Source organism: Mesocricetus auratus, unplaced genomic scaffold (genome assembly GCF_017639785.1).
Source record: "Mesocricetus auratus isolate SY011 unplaced genomic scaffold, BCM_Maur_2.0 Super-Scaffold_100008, whole genome shotgun sequence".
In the NCBI taxonomy this organism is placed as follows: domain Eukaryota; kingdom Metazoa; phylum Chordata; class Mammalia; order Rodentia; family Cricetidae; genus Mesocricetus; species Mesocricetus auratus.
In genome coordinates, this window is record NW_024429192.1 from 54,079,401 (window position 1) to 54,099,016 (window position 19,616).

At 35.3% G+C, this 19,616-nt stretch overlaps 1 protein-coding gene across 9 annotated transcripts in view; it reads left to right on the forward strand.

The window, feature by feature from the left end:
* Nucleotides 1-19,616, forward strand: part of Stxbp5l (syntaxin binding protein 5L) — a 241,517-nt gene that overhangs the window by 107 nt on the left and 221,794 nt on the right. For 8 of the 9 annotated variants that reach the window (XM_021227995.2, XM_013114406.3, XM_013114408.3 and 5 more), the window contains exon 2: nucleotides 1,089-1,282. In XM_021227995.2, the coding sequence (XP_021083654.1) occupies nucleotides 1,097-1,282 (186 nt within the window). In that variant the 5' untranslated portion in view covers nucleotides 1,089-1,096. Of the gene's footprint in view, nucleotides 1-447; nucleotides 469-1,088; nucleotides 1,283-19,616 lie in introns of those variants that run through there. The other variant, XM_040750830.1, reaches the window with a different exon arrangement.

The window sequence follows — 19,616 nt, forward strand, 5'->3', positions numbered from 1 at the left end:
CTAAGTCTGGGGTCCCGAGGGACACCCGTGTCGTCCCATCGCGGCTTGCTCTCACACCTGTGTGCGTGTGTGAGTGCATGTGTGTCTGAGTGCGCGTGTGCGTGCGTGTGTGTGTGTGTGTGTGTGTGTGTGTGTGTGTGTGAGCGCCCACACCGCTGTCTGTGAGGTGCGTGTGGCGTGCGCCGCTGTCTGTGAGGGCTCCAGGGCTCGCAGCCCGCCGTGGTAGCCCCGGTGCCCTGCTCGGCAGGAGGGAGCCAGGGAGCCAGCTCTGCGCGCCCTGCAGGCTGAGGCGGGACTCGGGCCGCAGGCGTCACCACCGCCTCACATCCCCAGAGAGCTGCTGCTGTGCAGAAGGGTAGTCGGTGGGGAGGGGACACCGGAGACTAGGGGCGGGAGAGGGGCAGAAGAGGAGACGGGGACAGGTGGAGGCAGGCGGTCCCCCGCTCACCTCTCCCGTCGGCTGTGGCCGTGAGTCACCCGCAGATGTTTTGGGGTCCGGGTTTTGGAGAATATGGGATGGAAAAAGCCGTTTTTGCCCTATCCCCCAATTCCTATTGAGAAAGAGGGAGCATTGAAAATGATGGGGGGAGAGCCCCGAACATGGTGGCAGAGTAAATATTGGCTCCCTCACAACATCGCTTTTTCTGACAAAATTTTCGGAGCTGACCCTTAAGAAGGAAAGCCCCCTTTCAGAACCATTCAGAGGGTCTTGGTCTATCGGGCTCTGGTTTGATTGTATAATAATGATGATATAATGCTAATGACGATGATGACACTGCCTTTTATTTTTACCCCAGTGCTGATAAAGCATAGCTACAGCTGGGGATAAAGCCCTTGAAAATCTGATGTGTGAGGAAGGAATACTGTTGCTCTCGGAGTTGCGTTCTCTTTATTTTGTAAAGACATGCTTTTTAAAGTTAAAATTCGACAAAATGAAGACCGAGCCCCAATCTCCACTAGATTACACCCAATGCTCATAAAATGGGGGCTAGCTACTCCTGTCTTGACTATTGAAAAGATAAAGGCTTTTGCCCCGTATGAGTTCCATGTTTGTCACCCCTTCTCTTTCCTTTTAATTTTTTTAACAGTGTTGAAAATGAAGAAGTTTAATTTCCGAAAAGTTTTGGATGGCTTAACTGCCTCTTCCCCTGGCAGTGGTAGCAGCAGCAGCAGTAACAGTGGAGGGGTTGGAAGCGGCTCTCTACATCCAGGAGGGACTGCAGGGGCTCTCAGAGAGGAAATTCAGGAAAGCCTGACTTCAGACTATTTCCAGATTTGCAAGGTAAGTTTTGCCTTGGCTTGAAGGCCTGTTAGATTGCTATTTTACTGCTGTGAAGAAACAAGGGAACGCACATGTATACACACACATCACGCGCGCGCGCACACACACACACACACACACACACACACACACACACACACACACGCAGGGCTGGAAATGGTTGGCATGCCAGCACCAAAGAGCCTGGTAGTGGGTCAATTAAAATCAGACATCAATTTGGGCATTCATTTGTAAAAAGCAATGGTGGTTTAAAGAGAAGAAAAACACACAGAAAAAGTAGTATTTGAAAGAAGTTAAGACCCAATAAGTGGACAAAATATATTTGTGTATAGTAAACTGAAGGCGAAATGGTAGTCATTTGGTTTCCTTTGTTGTCATTCAGAGAAACTGCTAATTCTATTTCTCTGTTCGATGTAAAAAGAATAAGGCTCTTATCTTGTTGCTAGAATTAAGTAGGTAATAGATTAATGTGTCCAATGACACTTTCTTAAAATTCTAGATATAAAAAAAAGGGTTTTAGGTCCTTCATGAATGTTCAGATTCTACAAGCTTAATGCTTGTGAGAACTTGCAACACTCATAAAGACTCCAAAATAACCAGTGTTCTGGTTTAGTGAGAAAACACTTTAGGCAGTTATATTTTGATTTTGAGCTCCTAATAAGCAAGCAGAATTTTGGACAGGGAAAGAAAATAAGAGTTAATAAAACAGATGTAAGGTTACTATATAAAGATATTATAGTATCAGTTTATAATGTGATATATTTTTTCATTGATTATTTTGGGTTGCATTTGAGTATAATTTTGAGATGATTTATACAAGAAAAAAGATTTAAGTCATTTGTATGATACAAATAAATTAGTTTTATAAATGTGTTTGAATACATACTAAGAGAAATAATAAACTTTGGAAATTGCAGGAATTAAGTACCAAATAATTTTCTACTTCAAAAAAGAAAATTTTTGCAAATTCTTAATTTTGTAGTAGACAAATGATATATAATAAGCTTTTAGTTATTACCTCAGCTCTTCCTAGGAGGATTATTATAAAATATTAAATCTATAGTTGTTAGTTCATTTAAAGTCCAAGTTTACTTAGAATGAATCAATTGTGTGAAATTTGAATACAATAACGATTCCCCCTCATATGATGTAATAGATATTAATGGAACAAGCAAGTGAAAGAGTCCTAGAACCCCGTTTTGAATTGTTATGCAGGAGAATTACATCTTGGTCCTTTATTTTTTTCTATTTCCTTTCCCACATTCTGAAAAAAAATTCCTAATCCCCTCAATGAATGAATGTGATAATGATACAGGAAAATTTTAATAGAGATAAGATTAGAATAGAACAGGTAGACTTCTGAACCAGATGAATGGATGTTAGACAGTTGAGCCTGTACTGGGGAAGGAAAATGGCATAAAATCCAGAAATACAAAGGAAATAGGTAGAGAAAAATTTAAATAAAGACAATTTAGATATGTAAATACAGGAAATAAAGTGCAGCACAGGTCACGCACAAGTTTATTAAGAGGCGAATAGTCATGACACGTGGCAGAGTTATGAATGTATTATTTCAAATGCACTTGGCATAGTAGGAAGAGCACTGGCCTATGAATCAGATGCCTTAGATTAAAAAAAATAGACATTTAAAACCCTGCCATCTGCCAGTCACACTATCATGGGAAAGATAGTTTTCTCCTTGGAACCTTGGTTTCTGCATCTGTAGTATGGGAATAAATATTTATCTTTTCTTTATCTGAAAGAAAGCATATAAGAATCTCAGAAGAAAATTCAGGGAAGCCAGTGCACAAGTTGGGAGGGGTGATAAAATATTTATATTGTTAAAGTTGAAAAATTTTCTTGTTTGTGATAGAACAAATATAGCCATTATAATATATAATATAAATAATATATCATTTAGGGTAATAAATTTGAAACAAATTTAGACAGCTGTATTAGCTATGTATTGATAGTACTGAAGTCACACCAAATAAGGAAAACACAATAGCATCGCTGACAAGGACTACAGTTAATTTCGAGAAGTGATTATGTAATTATATTATAGGTAACATAGTCTATCATGGATATATAAAATGCATGAGGAAATCTAAAATTAGGACTTTTATTGAAATGAGGACTTCATTTAGACTTTCTGATTAAATGAGCATAGAACACTTTATTCTGAATAGTAAGAAGTCAGCACCTTCTGGGTACATTACCTTTTCATCATGGCTAAAATTGAAGTAGAAATCTAGATTCTGTTTTTCTGAACCAAGTCCCTCCCTTTCCTATCTGATGAACAATCAAATCCTATTTCCTTTGTATTTCTGAATTTTATGCCATTTTCCTTCCCTCGTACTTATTCATTTCATCTTATTTTCTTGATTTGTATCTTGAAAACATTCCGATTTCCTCACTTCTTATTTTACCTTATTATACTTCATTTTGTTGTAATAATGTTATTACCCAAATGCAATATGATTTGCCTGGGACAAATTCTTTGTTAGTTTCCATAGAGCAGTAGTTCTCTAGAAACAAAAATCTTGTTCAATTCCAGTAAAATGGATTAAAACAAATAAAGGTGATATTTTATTGGTTAAATTTATTTGATGAATTATAGCAAGTTACATAGCCAATCAATATTTTGTATTTTGTATTTTTGTATAAGCATTTGTTACCCATAAAAAAATGTAAAGCTAAACTCTTCATAATAAATGAAAAAATGCTTAAGATCAGAGAAGCAGGCTAGTGCATCAGTTTATTATAACCTGTTTTAAGTACAGTATGTGCATTTGAGTGCCATCTTACTCAGCTACTTGCGACATACACTAACTAGCTTTTCTGAATATGAGTTCTGTGAAACTCAACTTGAAAACCCTGCTTTATATGATAAAATTAATCTTCATTTTCTTACATTTCTCTTCAGAAAGGTGTCCTATTTACCTTCCTACTCATATTTATTTCTTGGTTCCCTAGGCATATTGTATTGCTCCAAAGCATCATAATGTAATCTGTCTAATGCTTCTTCTCATTCTTTGAGAAGAGATCATCTCTTCACCTTTAATATGTATAACTGGAGAACCGTCAGTTAGCCTTTACCACATTTTTTTAGTGAGTACCTCTATGAGTTCAGTTCTCACCACTGCCTCTCTTCACTTTTTAAAATGTTGCTGCCTTTATTCTATGAATGTTCTGAAAAGCAAATGTGTTGTTTTGCTCTTATATATCACTTAGTTTTTTGAGTGTCCACTATTAACAGACTAGTGGTTCTCGGTGAGTTTTAGCCTCATTCCAGAGTTAGAGAATTAAAATATCCAGGATAAGGCCTAGAAAATATCATTTTACCGAAAGGCCCACAAAAGATTCTCAGGCACAGTTAATATTGAGAATTAGGCGTTGATGTGCTTTTTAACAGATTGAAACATCATGCACCTCATTGGTTGCTTAACTGAAACTAGGCTAAGGTAAAAACTACCATTCTTTTTTGTTTTTTGTTTTTTGTTTTTGTTTTTTCCAGGCAGGGTTTCTCTGTGGCTTTGGAGGCTGTCCTGGAACTAGCTCTTGTAAACCAGGCTGGTCTCGAACTCACAGAGATCCGCCTGCCTCTGCCTCCCAAGTGCTGGGATTAAAGGCGTGCACCACCACTGCCCGGCTATTAAAACAATTCTTATTTTATTTTATGTGTGTAGGTGTTTTGCATGCATATATGTCTATACACTACGAGCATGCCTTGTGTCCATGGAGGCCAGAAGAAGGCACTGGATTCCTGGGAACTGGATAGTTGAGAGCCATCAGGTGCTGGGAATCCAACTGGATTCTCTGGAAGAGCAATCGGTGCTCATAACTGCTGGTCATTTCTCCAGGCCAAAGATTTATTTTAACTTATATATATATCTCAGTGTGTGTGTGTGTGTGTGTGTACACCTACAGAGACCAGAGGCATTGGGTCCATTAGAAGTGGAGTTATAAAAGGCTGTGAACCATCTGACATAGGTTCTGACAAACAAACTCAGGTCCTCAGGTAGTACAGACTGTGCTCTATTTTATTTTTACTGAAAATACACATGGTATTAAACATTTTAATGTACCTGAGAACATATAAATATGTACTACATAACAAATCGCTTGATAAATGATAAATATGTTTTTGGTTACTGAGCATTGGTTCTCTGATTAGAATTTTGTAAATTCTGTGTGGATTTGTCTTCTATAGACCATTCCAAATCAATTTGCACAATTTTTAGCTTTTTTATTCAAGTAACTTGATATGCTTATAAAGCAAACTTAATATCAAGTCATATATATTGTATATTACACATTTTTTATCCTTACGGTTAATGAATCCACATCCCAATTTGATATTTTTATTGGAGAGTAGTTTACTAGGTTTTACCATTTAATGAGCCATTAGTTTCCATGTGTACACTTCACAGTGAAACAAATTTTTGTTAATCTAGCAGGTTGATTAAGTTAAAATTAGTTTGAGCAGTATTTTATAGACTTTCATGATAACCATATAAGGAAGACATAGGAAGTGCTCTTTAAATTCTATTGATAAAACAGAAGAGGTCAGAGAATTTAAATCCTGAGGTTTCCCAAAGTAATTAATAATTTCAGCACACTTTTTTTTTAGTTCTCAAATTCAGATTCTTTTGGCTTTTTTAGTTCATGAAAAGCTAATATGATAAATTCCTATGGAATCTGGAGACTGTGAGAAGGTAGACTATTTCCTTAACTTCTCATTCAAATTATACCTTAAATATGATCAAATATCTTCACTTCCTATTCTGATACCCTGATCAAAGCCTCCAATATTTCCTGTGTGGGCTGCTATCATATAGCATTCTGTGTTCACTCAGATTTCACTCAGGTCTTACTATAATCTTATCTCATAACAGGGAGAAGAAAACCTCTTATAGCTTAAATTATACATCATTCCTATTCATACTTTCCAAAGGTTTCCTATTTCTCTTAAAGGCAATGAGAGTAGGCATGGTGGCACACGCCTTTAATCTCAGCACTTTGGAGGCAGAGTCAGGCATATCTTTGAGTTCAAGGCTAGCCTGGTCTACACAGCCTGGTCTACAGTTCCAGGACAGCCAGAGAAACCCTGTCTCAGGAAATATGAAAAACAACCTAAGTTCTACTATAGCTTCCAAAGCTTCAAATCATCTACCTCTTTATAAAACCATTTCAACTGTTATTTCTTTTATACTCTATTGCATACATTGTCCTTTTTGTTGTTTCTCAGGCATATTTTCTACAACAAGGCCTTTTATATTCATTCTTTTCTTAAAACTGTCTCCTTCCTAACTCCTCCTCGATTCCTAAATAATTACTCCCTTTGCCTTATCTGCTTCCTTCACACCATTCAGTGCTGAGTCTGTTACCATATCAAAGAGGGCTTTACTGACCAGTGCTCAAATCCTTTACTCTGTACTCATATTAGGATAACTTATTAAAATTACATGTAAAACACACACACACATTATAAAACTATGTGTGCATGTGCATGTGTGTGTGTGTTGTCTGTCTGTACCTTTACAATATAAACTCCATGAAGGCAGGGATTTCTGATGCATACAACATCACTTTCCATGTAAAATATAGTCAAACATTTACTGAATAAGTGAATGAATGAATAGGAGCAAAGAAAATATTAGCAGTATACTCAGAAAAAAGCAGCTCTTATTTTGAACAGTTTCTTGGAAAGAGATTTTTATAAAACAAATTTTACTAAAGAAAAAATGAAAAGCATTGAAAGAGAGATTCTACATTATGAATGTGGTATATATATTTAAAAAGCAGTGGGAGATTATATATTAAATTTATTTCAGGTTTTATTATATAGAATATTCAGAACAATTTTGTTTCCAAATGGTTCAAATCATTACTGATAGTCACAAACACATGACATGTGCCCGATCTAGTTTAGAAATAACAAAATTGAATGTCATAATTGCTCTTAAATTAGCTAACTCACTATTTACAAACATTTTTTATCATCACTTTTTTTATTTTAATTTTAAATAGCTTGTTTTACATGTCAATCCCAGTTCCCTCTCCCTTCCCTCTTCCCGCACTCCCCTTCCCCCCCCTCCCTCCCACCCTATTGCCAAATCCTTCCACATAGGGGATATCTAGAGTCTGTCATTTTACTCTTGGTAGGGTCAAGGCACTCCCCTAAGAGTCCAGGCTGAGAGAGCATCTCTCTTTGTGCTATAGGCACATGAAGACAGTTTGTATACCAGGGATAGACACTGATCCACAGCTCAGGGCCCCATAGGTTACCCAGGCCTTCTCACTGACACTCACATTTGGGGGGGGTCCAGATCAGTCCCATTTATTTATGATCATTTTTTATAAATGATAATGTTAGAATCCATATATACTAGTGTCCATAGATTACTAGTGTAGTTTCTGATCCATGGTCATGATCCTCATACTAGACAATATAGCAGATTTTTCTAAGTAAGAAAATAGACATAAAATCAGAAATACAAACATGGACTGTAGGGATTAGGACTTTGAGAACTCTAAAGAATGGAAGACTAATACCTACATATGTGCCTTCCTACTATCACTTCCTCAAGATTTCCAATGTCTCTTCATCTCCCAGTTTTGTATGTTTTTACTTGTGTAGTTATATAACTGAGACTGACACAAAGACATAACCATAGTTCCGAATTTCTGTAATCTTTATGTATGGAAATAACTGTAAAAGATTCCCTGAAAAGTACAGACTTATTTTTGTTAGTTAGAAATTGGGAAACTGGTGAAATAAAGCATAGGAGCACTTACTATGAGTAAAGTATCTGACAGTGACTTTAAGCTCTGTCACTAAATATAATAGTAGAGAAGGGATAACCTTGAAAACATGCAATGCAGAATGAGAAGGTGGTACCTATATACTTAAGAATATATATCCAAATATATATATGGATATGAATACATACAAAATTAATGAAAAATGACAGCATGAATTTGGAAAATAAGCAGGGAGGGGTATATGGGACAGTTTGGATGTAAGAAATAGAAAAGGGGTATGATGCATTATACTATATTTTTCCAGACATCCTCCTGGCTTCACTTGAAGATGTGCTTGCAAAAAAGAATCATAGGATTAAATTTGTTTACTTTCAGTACTATAGTGATTATATTGACTTGCTAGTTATAATTCTGGAAAAGCATTTGCATAATCATTTAATAGCCACAACCAGGTGTATGAGCATATGTTTGTTATAATCACAGTCCTACAAGACCAGCCTAGCCTGAACTATATGGTGGAGCCATGAAGCTCCTAATCAGTTGAATAAACAAGTAAATCAGGTCTGGGGAGATAGCTTAGTGTTTAAGAGCACTGGTTTCTCTTCCAGGGAACCTAGGTTCAATTCCCAGCACCCACATGGAAGGTCATAACTGTCTGTAACTCTAGTTCCACGGATCTGATGCCCTCACACAGACATAAATGCAGGCAAAACACCAGTGCACATAGAATAAAAATAAATACATCATTACAAATTTAAGCAAATTAAAAGCTGTTTAACAGCTACAACAGCACCAACTATATCCAATAAATGTATGAAATAATGTCCCTGAGTAAAATATTTAAATTTAGTTTTTTAATAAGAGAATTGAAAATTTTCTTCCTATATATCAAAATGATTTTTGCAAAATTTCTTAATTTTCTTTTTTAATTTTAAAAAGGGATAATGTTTCTTAGTTTACTTTTGATGTCCAAGGGGCCAATTTTCCAAAATGTGTAAAATACTAGTATTTGAAAAGTATTTAGTAATTATATTCCCAAGTTTCTAGATAATGCTGAGTGTTTAACTTTTAGAAGACCAAAGATAGACATTATTACATTTAAACGATTTATGGAAGGTAGTTGTAAACAATAAAATATAAAACTTTAAAAAGTGTGCTGTAGTCCCACTGTGATAATTTGGGAGAGAACTGATTAAATGACAAATAAATGATCACAGAAGGGACATAGCAGGAAGATACTGTGACATTTCACTGTTCAAAAGGAGGTTTTATTTCTAAATACAGCTTTAAAGTGATTAGGGTATATATTATTCTCAGCAAGTCAACTAAATGTGGAAATGTTTTTAAGGGAGTTGATTTACCAGCCAAGATTACCTACAATACTCTTCTGGGCTTCTGTATTAGAAGGGAGAGTATGATTTCAGTTCTTTTGAAGATACTAGATTGTCGGTTGATATTGATAATTTAGTGAGCTACAAGATGAAAAGTAGTTGAGTTTTGAAATTGCCTTGTGAATACAGTGATATTCTTTATGGGGTTGGAAAATATTTTTAAGTCAGTCTGGGCAGTTCTAGTGGTTTGTGATGCTACTGTGGGACAGGCTTTACTGAGCATGCTTGAAAGCAGGAGATGGTAATAGTGTTTAAAGAAAGTTTCAGATTGTCTGTTCACATCGTTTTGCTCAATTCTCCCTAGACTCTCACACTGATTTTACATTTCCCATCTACTCAGATGTTTACCCATTGTAAACATTTCCCCCCAGACTCAATATGACTTCACAAATTACTGTACTACTCAAGGTTCTCGAATGTTTTTGGCTTTCAGATTTATGGTCAGGTTTTTAGTCAATTCACATAAACAAATTAGATTGAACATTAAGCAATGCAATCAATTTTCTTGACAGTAAACTAATTTCATTGCCTTTGCAGAACGTGTCAGATTTCTAATGTCCCTGGCACAACAGCAAAACACACACAAAAACGGTGATTTTTCTCTAACAATTCTCACTTTCTAAGATATTAGATATGTTTCCAGAACCATCATTAAAAATATTAGTTTTGTTTATAATGAAGATGTATATCAGTTCCTAACAAGATGTTAGGAATATAACAATATAAACTGTGACAAGGACACTTAAAAACAATCTAGCTCTTAAAGTTATAGGTCCATAGGATAACAAATTGGTTAAAGTCTGCTTAGATTTCTTCCAAGTTATAACCAAGACTCAGCTAACATTTGAATTGATCTGTGTGGAGTTAAGAGGGTGACCAGAACACAGATGAAGAATATGCTTGGACTTACTGAGTTCTATTTATAAATAATATATTCATTGTGTTAATCAAATACATTAGTCAAAGGTTCTTTATTTTGTTCTTCTACTATCCCGGGGTAATATATTTGAATTTCTGTTTTTTCAATCTTAACTAAAATTCCTACAATATTTGGAGTAATAGATAACCTAGTAGTTTAATTTGGTGCCATCATTTACTTATTGGCTTACAATTGTTTTAATGGAATTTTTGCATACAATATATCTTCATCATATTCTTTCCCTTACCCCAACTCCTCTCAGATCCTCTCTACCTCCCCATCCACTCAACTTGGTTCTCTCTCTCCAAAAGAAAAAAAAGCAAACAAACCAAAAGCAAAAATGAAAATTAAAACCAGACAAAAAGATGACAAAACAAAATGAACCACTCCCCCAAAAAACAAACAAATGAATAAACCTGGCATCCATTTTGTTTTGGCCAACTACTACTAGGCATAGAGCCTGCCCTGGAGTATGGTTGATACATCTTGTGACACTCCTTTGGAGAAAACTGATTTTCCCTTCCCAGCAGGTAGGTACCAATTACAAACAGCTTCTTGGTTAGGGGTGGGACTTTTTCCACTTCCCCTTCTCAGTGCTGGGATTTTTGTTTGGTTTAAACCTGTCCAGGCTTTGTGCATGCTTTCACAGTCTCTGAATACAGTATTGGTTCTATCTGTTTGCTTGGAGTCATCTACCACCTCTAGGCCTTACAATCTTCCTGTAGCCTCTACTGCATAGATTCCTTGAGCCTTGAGGGGAGGGTTAAGATAACCATATCACATTTAAGACTGAGCTCTCTTTACACACAGTTGTGAGTGTCTGTGTTGATTCCCATGTAGAGAAAGAAGCTTCTCTGATGAGGGTTGAACGTGTACAGACTTCTGGGGTTTTTCTATGATATTCTGAGTTTTTCATTTTCAATTTTATTTCAACTTGGGTTTTCTTTATATCTTTGTTAAATTCTACTTTCATGTCTTGAGTTGTTTTTATTACTCCATTAAACTGTTTGTATTTTCACAGTCTTTACTAAGAAATTTATTTACATCCTCTTTAAGGTCCTTGAACATACTAAAAAATTGCTATTTGAAGTCCTTGTCTTGTGCTTCAGCAAAATTGTTTTTCCCAGGGCCTATTGCAAAGGGGTTGCTACTTCTAGAGGGGGCATATTGTCTTGTTTGTTCATGTTTGTGTTTTTGCATTGAGATCTAAGCCATCTGGAATCATGGCCTTTGAAGAAACGTTTTGTGTAGATATCTGATTCCATCTTTATTGGGTGGTATTCCATTCTTTGGTTGATTTTGCCCTCTCTGGGTACTAGACAATTGTGGTGGCTGTGGGATCCCTGGTAGAGAGTGCATTTGTGAGTCAGTGTGAGGGTGACATCATATATTATGTAAGCATCATAGATTTATATATCACTCTATACCAAATACTTTAGAAATAAATTTTCTTATGACAATGTATTTTCTCCAGGTATTCTGGCTGTTCCTCTTTACCTACTTCATACTCCTCAACTGGGTTTCCCTTAATTATTCTCTCTGTCTCTCTCTCTTTCTCTTTCTCTTTCTCTCTCTCTCTCTCTCTCTCTCTCTCTCTCTCTCTCTCTCTCTGTGTACCTTTTAACCTAGTGTATGTGTGTGTGTGTGTGTGTGTACCTTTTAACCTAAGTATTATCTAACAATCTCTTTTTTATATTATTAGTACATATTGGTTTTACAGTGTAATAATAGGTCTCACTGTGACTATTTCATATTTGCATATAACAGTGGTTCTTAACTTCCCTAATGTTGCCACCCTTTACTACAGTTCTTCATGCATGGTGACCCCCCAACCATAAAATTATTTCATTGCTGCTTCATAGCTGTCATTTTGCTACTGTTATGAATTATAATGTAAATATTTTTTGAAGCTAGAGATTTGCCGAAAGGGTCGCAACCCGCTGGTTTGAGAAAACCCAGTAGTTTTAATTAACACTTTATGACCCTTTCCCCTCCTTACCTCAATACTTTGTCTTCCTTAATAGTCCCCTTCTACTTTAATTACATCTCTTTTTTACTCCACATGAGAGAAAACATGACAATGATTTTGTTTAATGTGATCTCTGGTTACATTCATCTTCCTGCAACCAATGTAATTTCATCCTTCTTTGGTTCACAATATTTTACTGTTTGTCTATACCACAAATTTCTTTAATCATTTACTTATTGACAGACATCTAGGCTCATCCCATAATTTGACTGCTGTTTGTAATGCCCCAATAAACAATAGATGAACAGACACCTACACTGCATGCTATTTTAAAAAATTCCTTTGGGTATATATGAAGGAATGGCTGTATTGTATGGCAGTTCCATTTTTAGTTTTTTGAAGAGCTTCCATGGTAACTAAACTAATTTACAATACCACAAACAGCATATAAGGGCCCATTCCCCCCTATATCTTTGCCAACATTTAAAAAATTTTATTTGTGTTATTTCTTTTTAGTTGATTTGAAAAGGTTAATGTACAAGGTAATGGACTTCATCGTGTGTGTGTGTGTCTGTGTGTGTGTATGCATGTGTGTGTAATTTCTCATGTCCTTATTAATAGCTATTCTGACTGGGGTGAGCTGAAATCTCAGTGTGGTTTTGATTTGCATTTTTCCTAATAACTAAAAATAGTGAATAGTTTTGGTCATTTTTAGTTTTTTGACAAGAGTCTGATTGGTTCAATAGCCCATTTGTTGATTGGATTTTTTTTTTTTGTGGTACTTGTGTTAAACTCTCGACTTCATAATGCTAGGTAAGCACTCTGCTATGCATCAACATCCCAGCCGTGCCTGTTCCTTTGGCATTTTTTGAGTTCTTTATGCATTCTGGCTATTAATCTTCTGTCAAAAGAATAGCTGGCAAAGATTTTTCTCTCTGTTTTGGAGGTTGTCTTTGTTTCCTTTGCTGTGTAAGACCTTTCAAAGTTGATAGAATCCTATTTGTTGATTCAGGCTATTATTTCCTGAGCTAATGGAGTCTTATTCAGTGAGTTGCTTGCCATTGCTATACCTTAAAGTGTTTCCTTCATGTTTTCCTCTAGTATTTCAAAGTTTCAGGCTTTTACATTAAAAGCTTTTTTTTCCTTATATCCATTTGAGTTGGATTTGTATATGAAAGAGATAAGAACCTTTTACTAGGTGTTTACTAGATTTACTAGGTACTTTAATTGGAACATCTTTTCCTTCTTTCTTTTTCTTTTTAAGACAGGGTTTCTGTGTGTAGCCCTGGCTCTTCTGGAATTAGACTTAGAGATCTGCTTGCCTATGCCTCCCAAGTGTTAGGAATAAAGGCATGCACCACCATGCCCAGCAGGGACATTTTTTATTTTTTAAAGAATGGATTTGAGAGACAAGCACCCCTGTGTAAACCATTTATATATTTTTGTAATTAACACCTTATGCTATATGTGAATATTTATAATTTTATGCAATTTCCTCTTTTACATTGGATCATGTTATCACTGATGCTCTTTTCTCCTCCTCCTTGTGCTTCTGCTCTAATACTTTATAATAATCTGATCTCTTTCTCTTTGTCCTTTGATCACCTTAGTTTTCATGCACGTTTATCCTCTTGTCTAAAGGACTTTTATTCTCAAATGAGAGAACCTGAAAATATCTAAAACTTTTATTTCGCCATTATTTCATTTCCCTGAATGAGTCTAATATTTTTATTGAGATCATTAACACACAAAATAACTCTTTGAGATAGTTCCATTTCACGTACTAACTTCCTTTTGTAAGGATTGAAAACTTTAAACTTCACCTGCTCATTGACTCATCAAGGAATTATTTTTAATGTCTTTTGATTTCTGATAACTAACGCAATAATTTCTGTCATTATAAAAAACAGGATTATACATTTGCCATAATGTTATTTTGTTTTAACATTTGTTTCACACTGATGTTTATTTTATTCCAAGAAAAGCTATAGATTTAAAAAGCTTGGAGCAAAAGGTAAATATAAAGAGAATGGATGCTAAGAACTAAATAATTGTGAGTTGTCACTTAAAGATAGCATAAGGGACAGCAAGAGGAAAGTGTCTGAGATATACTTTATACAGGATACATTAACAGATTTTAATACTCAGTTCAATGTATTTGACAGTTCTTTATATCTGTATAGTCACCAGGCAGCATGAAATAGAGGATTTCTTAAATATTCTTTCAATTTCCCACCTTTTTTAATTCAGTTTTCCACATCTACCCCTTTCCAGAAACAACAGAATTGACTTTTCACCATAGCTTAACTTTGCTTATTATTGAATTTATATAAGTAGAATCAGACAATATATGGAATATGCATGTATCTTTCATGCAACATGCTTTTAAAATGTATTTGTGCTGGTCATTGTGTTAGTAATTTGTTCTTTTTTATTGCTGAGTAGTAGTTCACCAAATATTTATTTTATTTTATTTTTGTTATATAGACATACTCAATATAGAAAATATAGCAGGGTATAGAGAAAAACAGAAATTATTCATATTTCAAACACTTAAATATAGGCAGCAGTTATTGATTTTTAGGGACATTTTAGTGCTTTTAAAAATAGTTTTTTTAAATTTGAAAGACCACCATTCAGATAAAAAAAGATTGCCATATTTAGAGATTGCTACATTGAGGGACTCAACAACCATCAGCTTCAAATAAATATCAAAGAATGAAAAAACAGGAATGCTGTTGAAGAGCTTTGTAGTAAAAGAAAAAAAAGCAGGTTTCAGATACACTGGCTTGGGAAGTTATTTGCAAACTAAGTGAGGCATCTCACATGATTTGTTTAGGACACATCTGACTTCCATAAGTATTGCATTGTAAATACAGTGGGGGAGGGAGCTGCAAAGATTAGGGAATCTGGTAGTCACTGACCAATATTTTATTACTTAAAATATTGATTGCAGAGGAGGCTGTGGTTTGAGTTCTTGGATTAGTTGCTGCAGGTATTGTGCTTTGGTTTCCTAAGCTGATCATTATAGAATTGAGTCAGATTCTATTATATTTGTCCAGCCATTGTGTATTATACAGACTTTCAGCTGTTTTTTTTCATGTTATAAATATAGTGAAGAGACTTTCACATTCTAGTGTTCACTGTAGCATTTTTCACTATAGCCATATTCACATGGAGACAACCTAAATATCTATGAAGCAATGAATAAAGCAAATGTGGTATATACGTCTAATTTAATACTACCAAGCTACAGAAGAATGAAATCTTGTAATTTTTAGCACCTGGGATGAAATTGGAAACTACTACTTTAACTAAAAGGTCGAGCACAGAAAGGAAAGTACTGTGTGATCTCAATTGTAAGAACATAAAACAGTCGATCTCGTAGAAGTTGAGAGTAGAATGGTGATTACCAGAGGTTGGGGAGAACAGAAACCGAGGGGTGGGAGAGGTTGATCAATGTGTACCGTCTTATAGATAGGAAGAAGTTTCTCTAGTGGGCTGTTGCATAGTAGGATGTGTACATGAGTTGTGTGAGAGACTCTTTCTGGAGAAACACTATACACTCATGTCTACTCACCTGAGACTGGAGATCATAGCAAACCAAAGTAATGTACCAAAGTCTGACCAAAAAGCCCACCCTACTAAGGGTGATGCTTGGAGAAAGCTACATCCCTGGAACTCTTTGCATAACTTACAAGCAGCTCTACAAGTAAAAGAAATCTCCTCTCTGTGGATTGGTCAGTCTCCTTTCTCAGCAGTTTATTCCTCACATAAAGCTGGGGAAGGGTCTTGGAGGATCTTGCAAGTTTCCACTTTCCCAGATCTGTGATATTTTCTTTACTTCCAAAGTTCAATGACCTCCCTTCTCCCTCAAGGAGAGAATGTTTCAATTTGAAGGAAGTGCCTGCCTATACAACAACTGATAATAAATACACTGTACCTTTGAAAAATCTGGAAGAAAGGATTTTGAATCTTTACTACAAAGTTTGAATGAGGAAATAAATATAGTCAGATTAAAAAGATATTATACAGTATATACCTGTATTGAATCTTATCCCACTAATGCATTTTTGTGCACTTCTTGCCTTTTAGAACTATAGAAATCAAGCTCGAAGACATAAATATAAAATGGTTATGTATTAATTATTTTACCATTTTATGTTCTTGAGAGTGATGATTAATATTTATTGACTGGACTTGAGATCATATAGTTTGCACAACTCAGGGCTGTCTGTGAGGGTGCTTCCAGAGAAGTCTAACTGAGGAGGGAAGACCACCATGAGTGTGGGTGGAACTGTGCCATGGGCTGGCATCCTAGACTAAATTAAAAGAGAAAAAGAAAAAGTGACTAGAGTACCAGTATTCATTTCTTTCTGCTTCCTATGCAGTATTTTATCACAGCAATGAGAAAAATGACTACTACAATGAATTAAAGATGGAGACATTTTAATAAATAACTCATGATGTTTAATCCAATATAACAAATCTTTCCCAAACCTATATCAAGATCCCTTTGTTAATGTCAGTCTTAGATTTATTTTTTCCTTTCTTGTGCTGGAGATTGAACTCAAGGTCTCATACATGCTAGAAATTCACCCACATCTTTAGCCCTTGAATGCTAATTTGTATCCAACAAATGCTTTTGCTTATCTCTTTACCTTTAACAAATTGCTCAACAAAGACATGTTTTTAATACCATCTTTATATTCAGCAATTTCATTCTGGAATATTTATATGTAATGTCTATAGTCTTTAAAAAGCTGCTTCATACTTTTCAAAATTCTTTTGAGATTATAGAGTTAAGAATTTTTCTCTTTTAAAATTTAAATGGGATAGATGCACTCCTCCGCAATAAGCAAAGGCAGGCAAGTAAGCAATGTTACTTTTATATTTTTTAATTTAACACATCTTGGTAAAATTTCTGCTTCATAGATAGATATCATGTGTTCTTATCCAGAGTAGAGTTTTTTAGATTGTACAGGAGAATAAAAAGTTAGACCAGTATAAATTTTCCTTTTCTGGTTTCTGTTTTAACTTTTACAAAAAATTAGAAACTTTTATTAATGTATTAGTCAGGGTTCTCTACAGGAACAGAACCAACAGACTGAGTATATATGACAGAGGGATTTATTAAATTGGCTTATATGTATACATGAACTTGGTAGTCTAATAATGGCTGTCAGTGTGCTGGAGAGGCTGAGAACCCAGTAGTTGCACAATCTACATGGCTGAATGTCTCAGTCGCAATCTGGAATTAAAAGCCTGGAGGATTCTGGGAGAGCTCTAGTCTTGGAAGGCTAAGGAAGCCAGTTTCTGGTGATAGGGGAATAATGGCAACAGAACTGCAAAGGGATAGATGCCCTCATCAGCAAGAAGCAAAGGTAGAAGCAAGCAATGCTGCTTTTTCCTCAGACCTCTTAATATCCGAGTGACCATGGGAAGGCACTGCCTACTTTAAGGGTGGGGGAGATAGTCTCCTTTCAGTTACCCCTTCTCAGAACTGCTCTCACAGACCTTCTCAGAGGCATGTCCCTTAGTTAACTTCAGATCTGATCTAGCTGACAGTCAGGATTAACCATTGTACTTTGCAAAGGTGATTATTATTTGATTTTGAAAGAAAACCTGAATAGGTATCTTTTTTGTCTCCTTAACAAATGGTATAATGTTGGTCTAGGATTTGACAATTCTGGTTCTCTATTTGGTGAAAGAGTCCCATTATTTGTCTAAACCTAAGAAACTATAGACAAAACCAGTTAGATAGCTAAGTGCTTTGGGTGAGGAACCAGGAAATGGAAATCTGAATTTTAGGGAAATTTATAGGATTTTGAACTCTCTATGCAAATTTTCATTTTTGATTATTTAGAGTGGTTCTTTGTAATTCTGGGCACAATGACAAAGTGGGTGCTCAAGAACTGGTAAGGAGATATGAGAGAGACTCTGTTTTGGGAGAAGAGTTAATACATGACATGCTATATAATAGGAAGCACTTTGGGCATATAATAGTTTACTAAGTATATTATCCTGTGAGTTTGGGTGTTTTGTTTTCTTGTTAAACCTAAAGTTCTTCTTAATCTAGACAATGGCATATATATATATATATATATATATATATATATATATATATGTGTGTGTGTGTGTGTGTGTGTGTGTGTGTGTGTACCCATGTGCATGTGTCCATACATATACAGGCTAGTAGTAGACATTGCTGTCTTCCACTATTGCTGTCTACCTTAATTCTTAAGGTAGGGTCTCTGAGCTTGGATGTCACTGACTGTCTAGGCTGGCAAGAGACCCTTTGACATACTTCTGGCATCTGTGCTGGGGAGCTAGAGTGGGGACAAGAGGATTCCTGAAGCTAACTGGCCAGGCAGTTGTTAGTCAGCAAGCTCCAGGTTCAGTCTCAGAAAGTAAGGTAGAGAAGGGGTTGAGGAAGCCGCCCAACATCCACCTCTGGTCTCCACACACATATGCGCACACACATGAACACATGCACATACCACATACACATAAAGAGAAGAAAATGATCTGGGATATTTTGATATGCATAAAAGTGGAAGGAATAGTATTTAAATAAACTACATATATCTATTATTTTCTTTAATTCTTACATTTTGTTACTTTTATTTTATCTATTGCTTTCTCCTTTTTTAAAAGACATTTTACTTTTTATAATGGGGGATACACTGAGTTAAATAAGTTACATTTTGAAATAGCTTCAGATTTTTAGAATGGTGGGAAAAACAAGAAAAATTCCATATGCCTTTAGTCTTTTGATTACAGTTCTGTTCTATCTCAGCAAATGTGATCTGCTCTGTTCTTGATCCTAAATTGTTTATATATATATATGTATGTATAGATATATGTATATACACATATATATGTATATATTATCTATAAACATATATATATATAACAATAAAAATGAATATTTATTTTTTCACTAGCTTTTCCATGTTTGAGAATTTATATGAAGCAGAGCCCTAAGAACTGTAGGTTCATATGCTTTATCTGGTCTTTGGAGAGACAATTAAATAAAGTAGAAAATAATCTATTTTTGTCAGTAATGAGCAATTCTAACTGATGCCTTTCTGCCATTTATATGGAACTTAGTTAGCTTGACAATTCATATCTATTCTTTCATCTCTCATGACAAGATTACAAAAAATAGAACTTTATTTCTTACAAAACTTATTTTAATGTAAATGTATATTATCTAATAAAAATTCACTTATTTTACCTGTTATAGAGATAAATGATCAAAATAATTGTTGGAATGTGTATGAA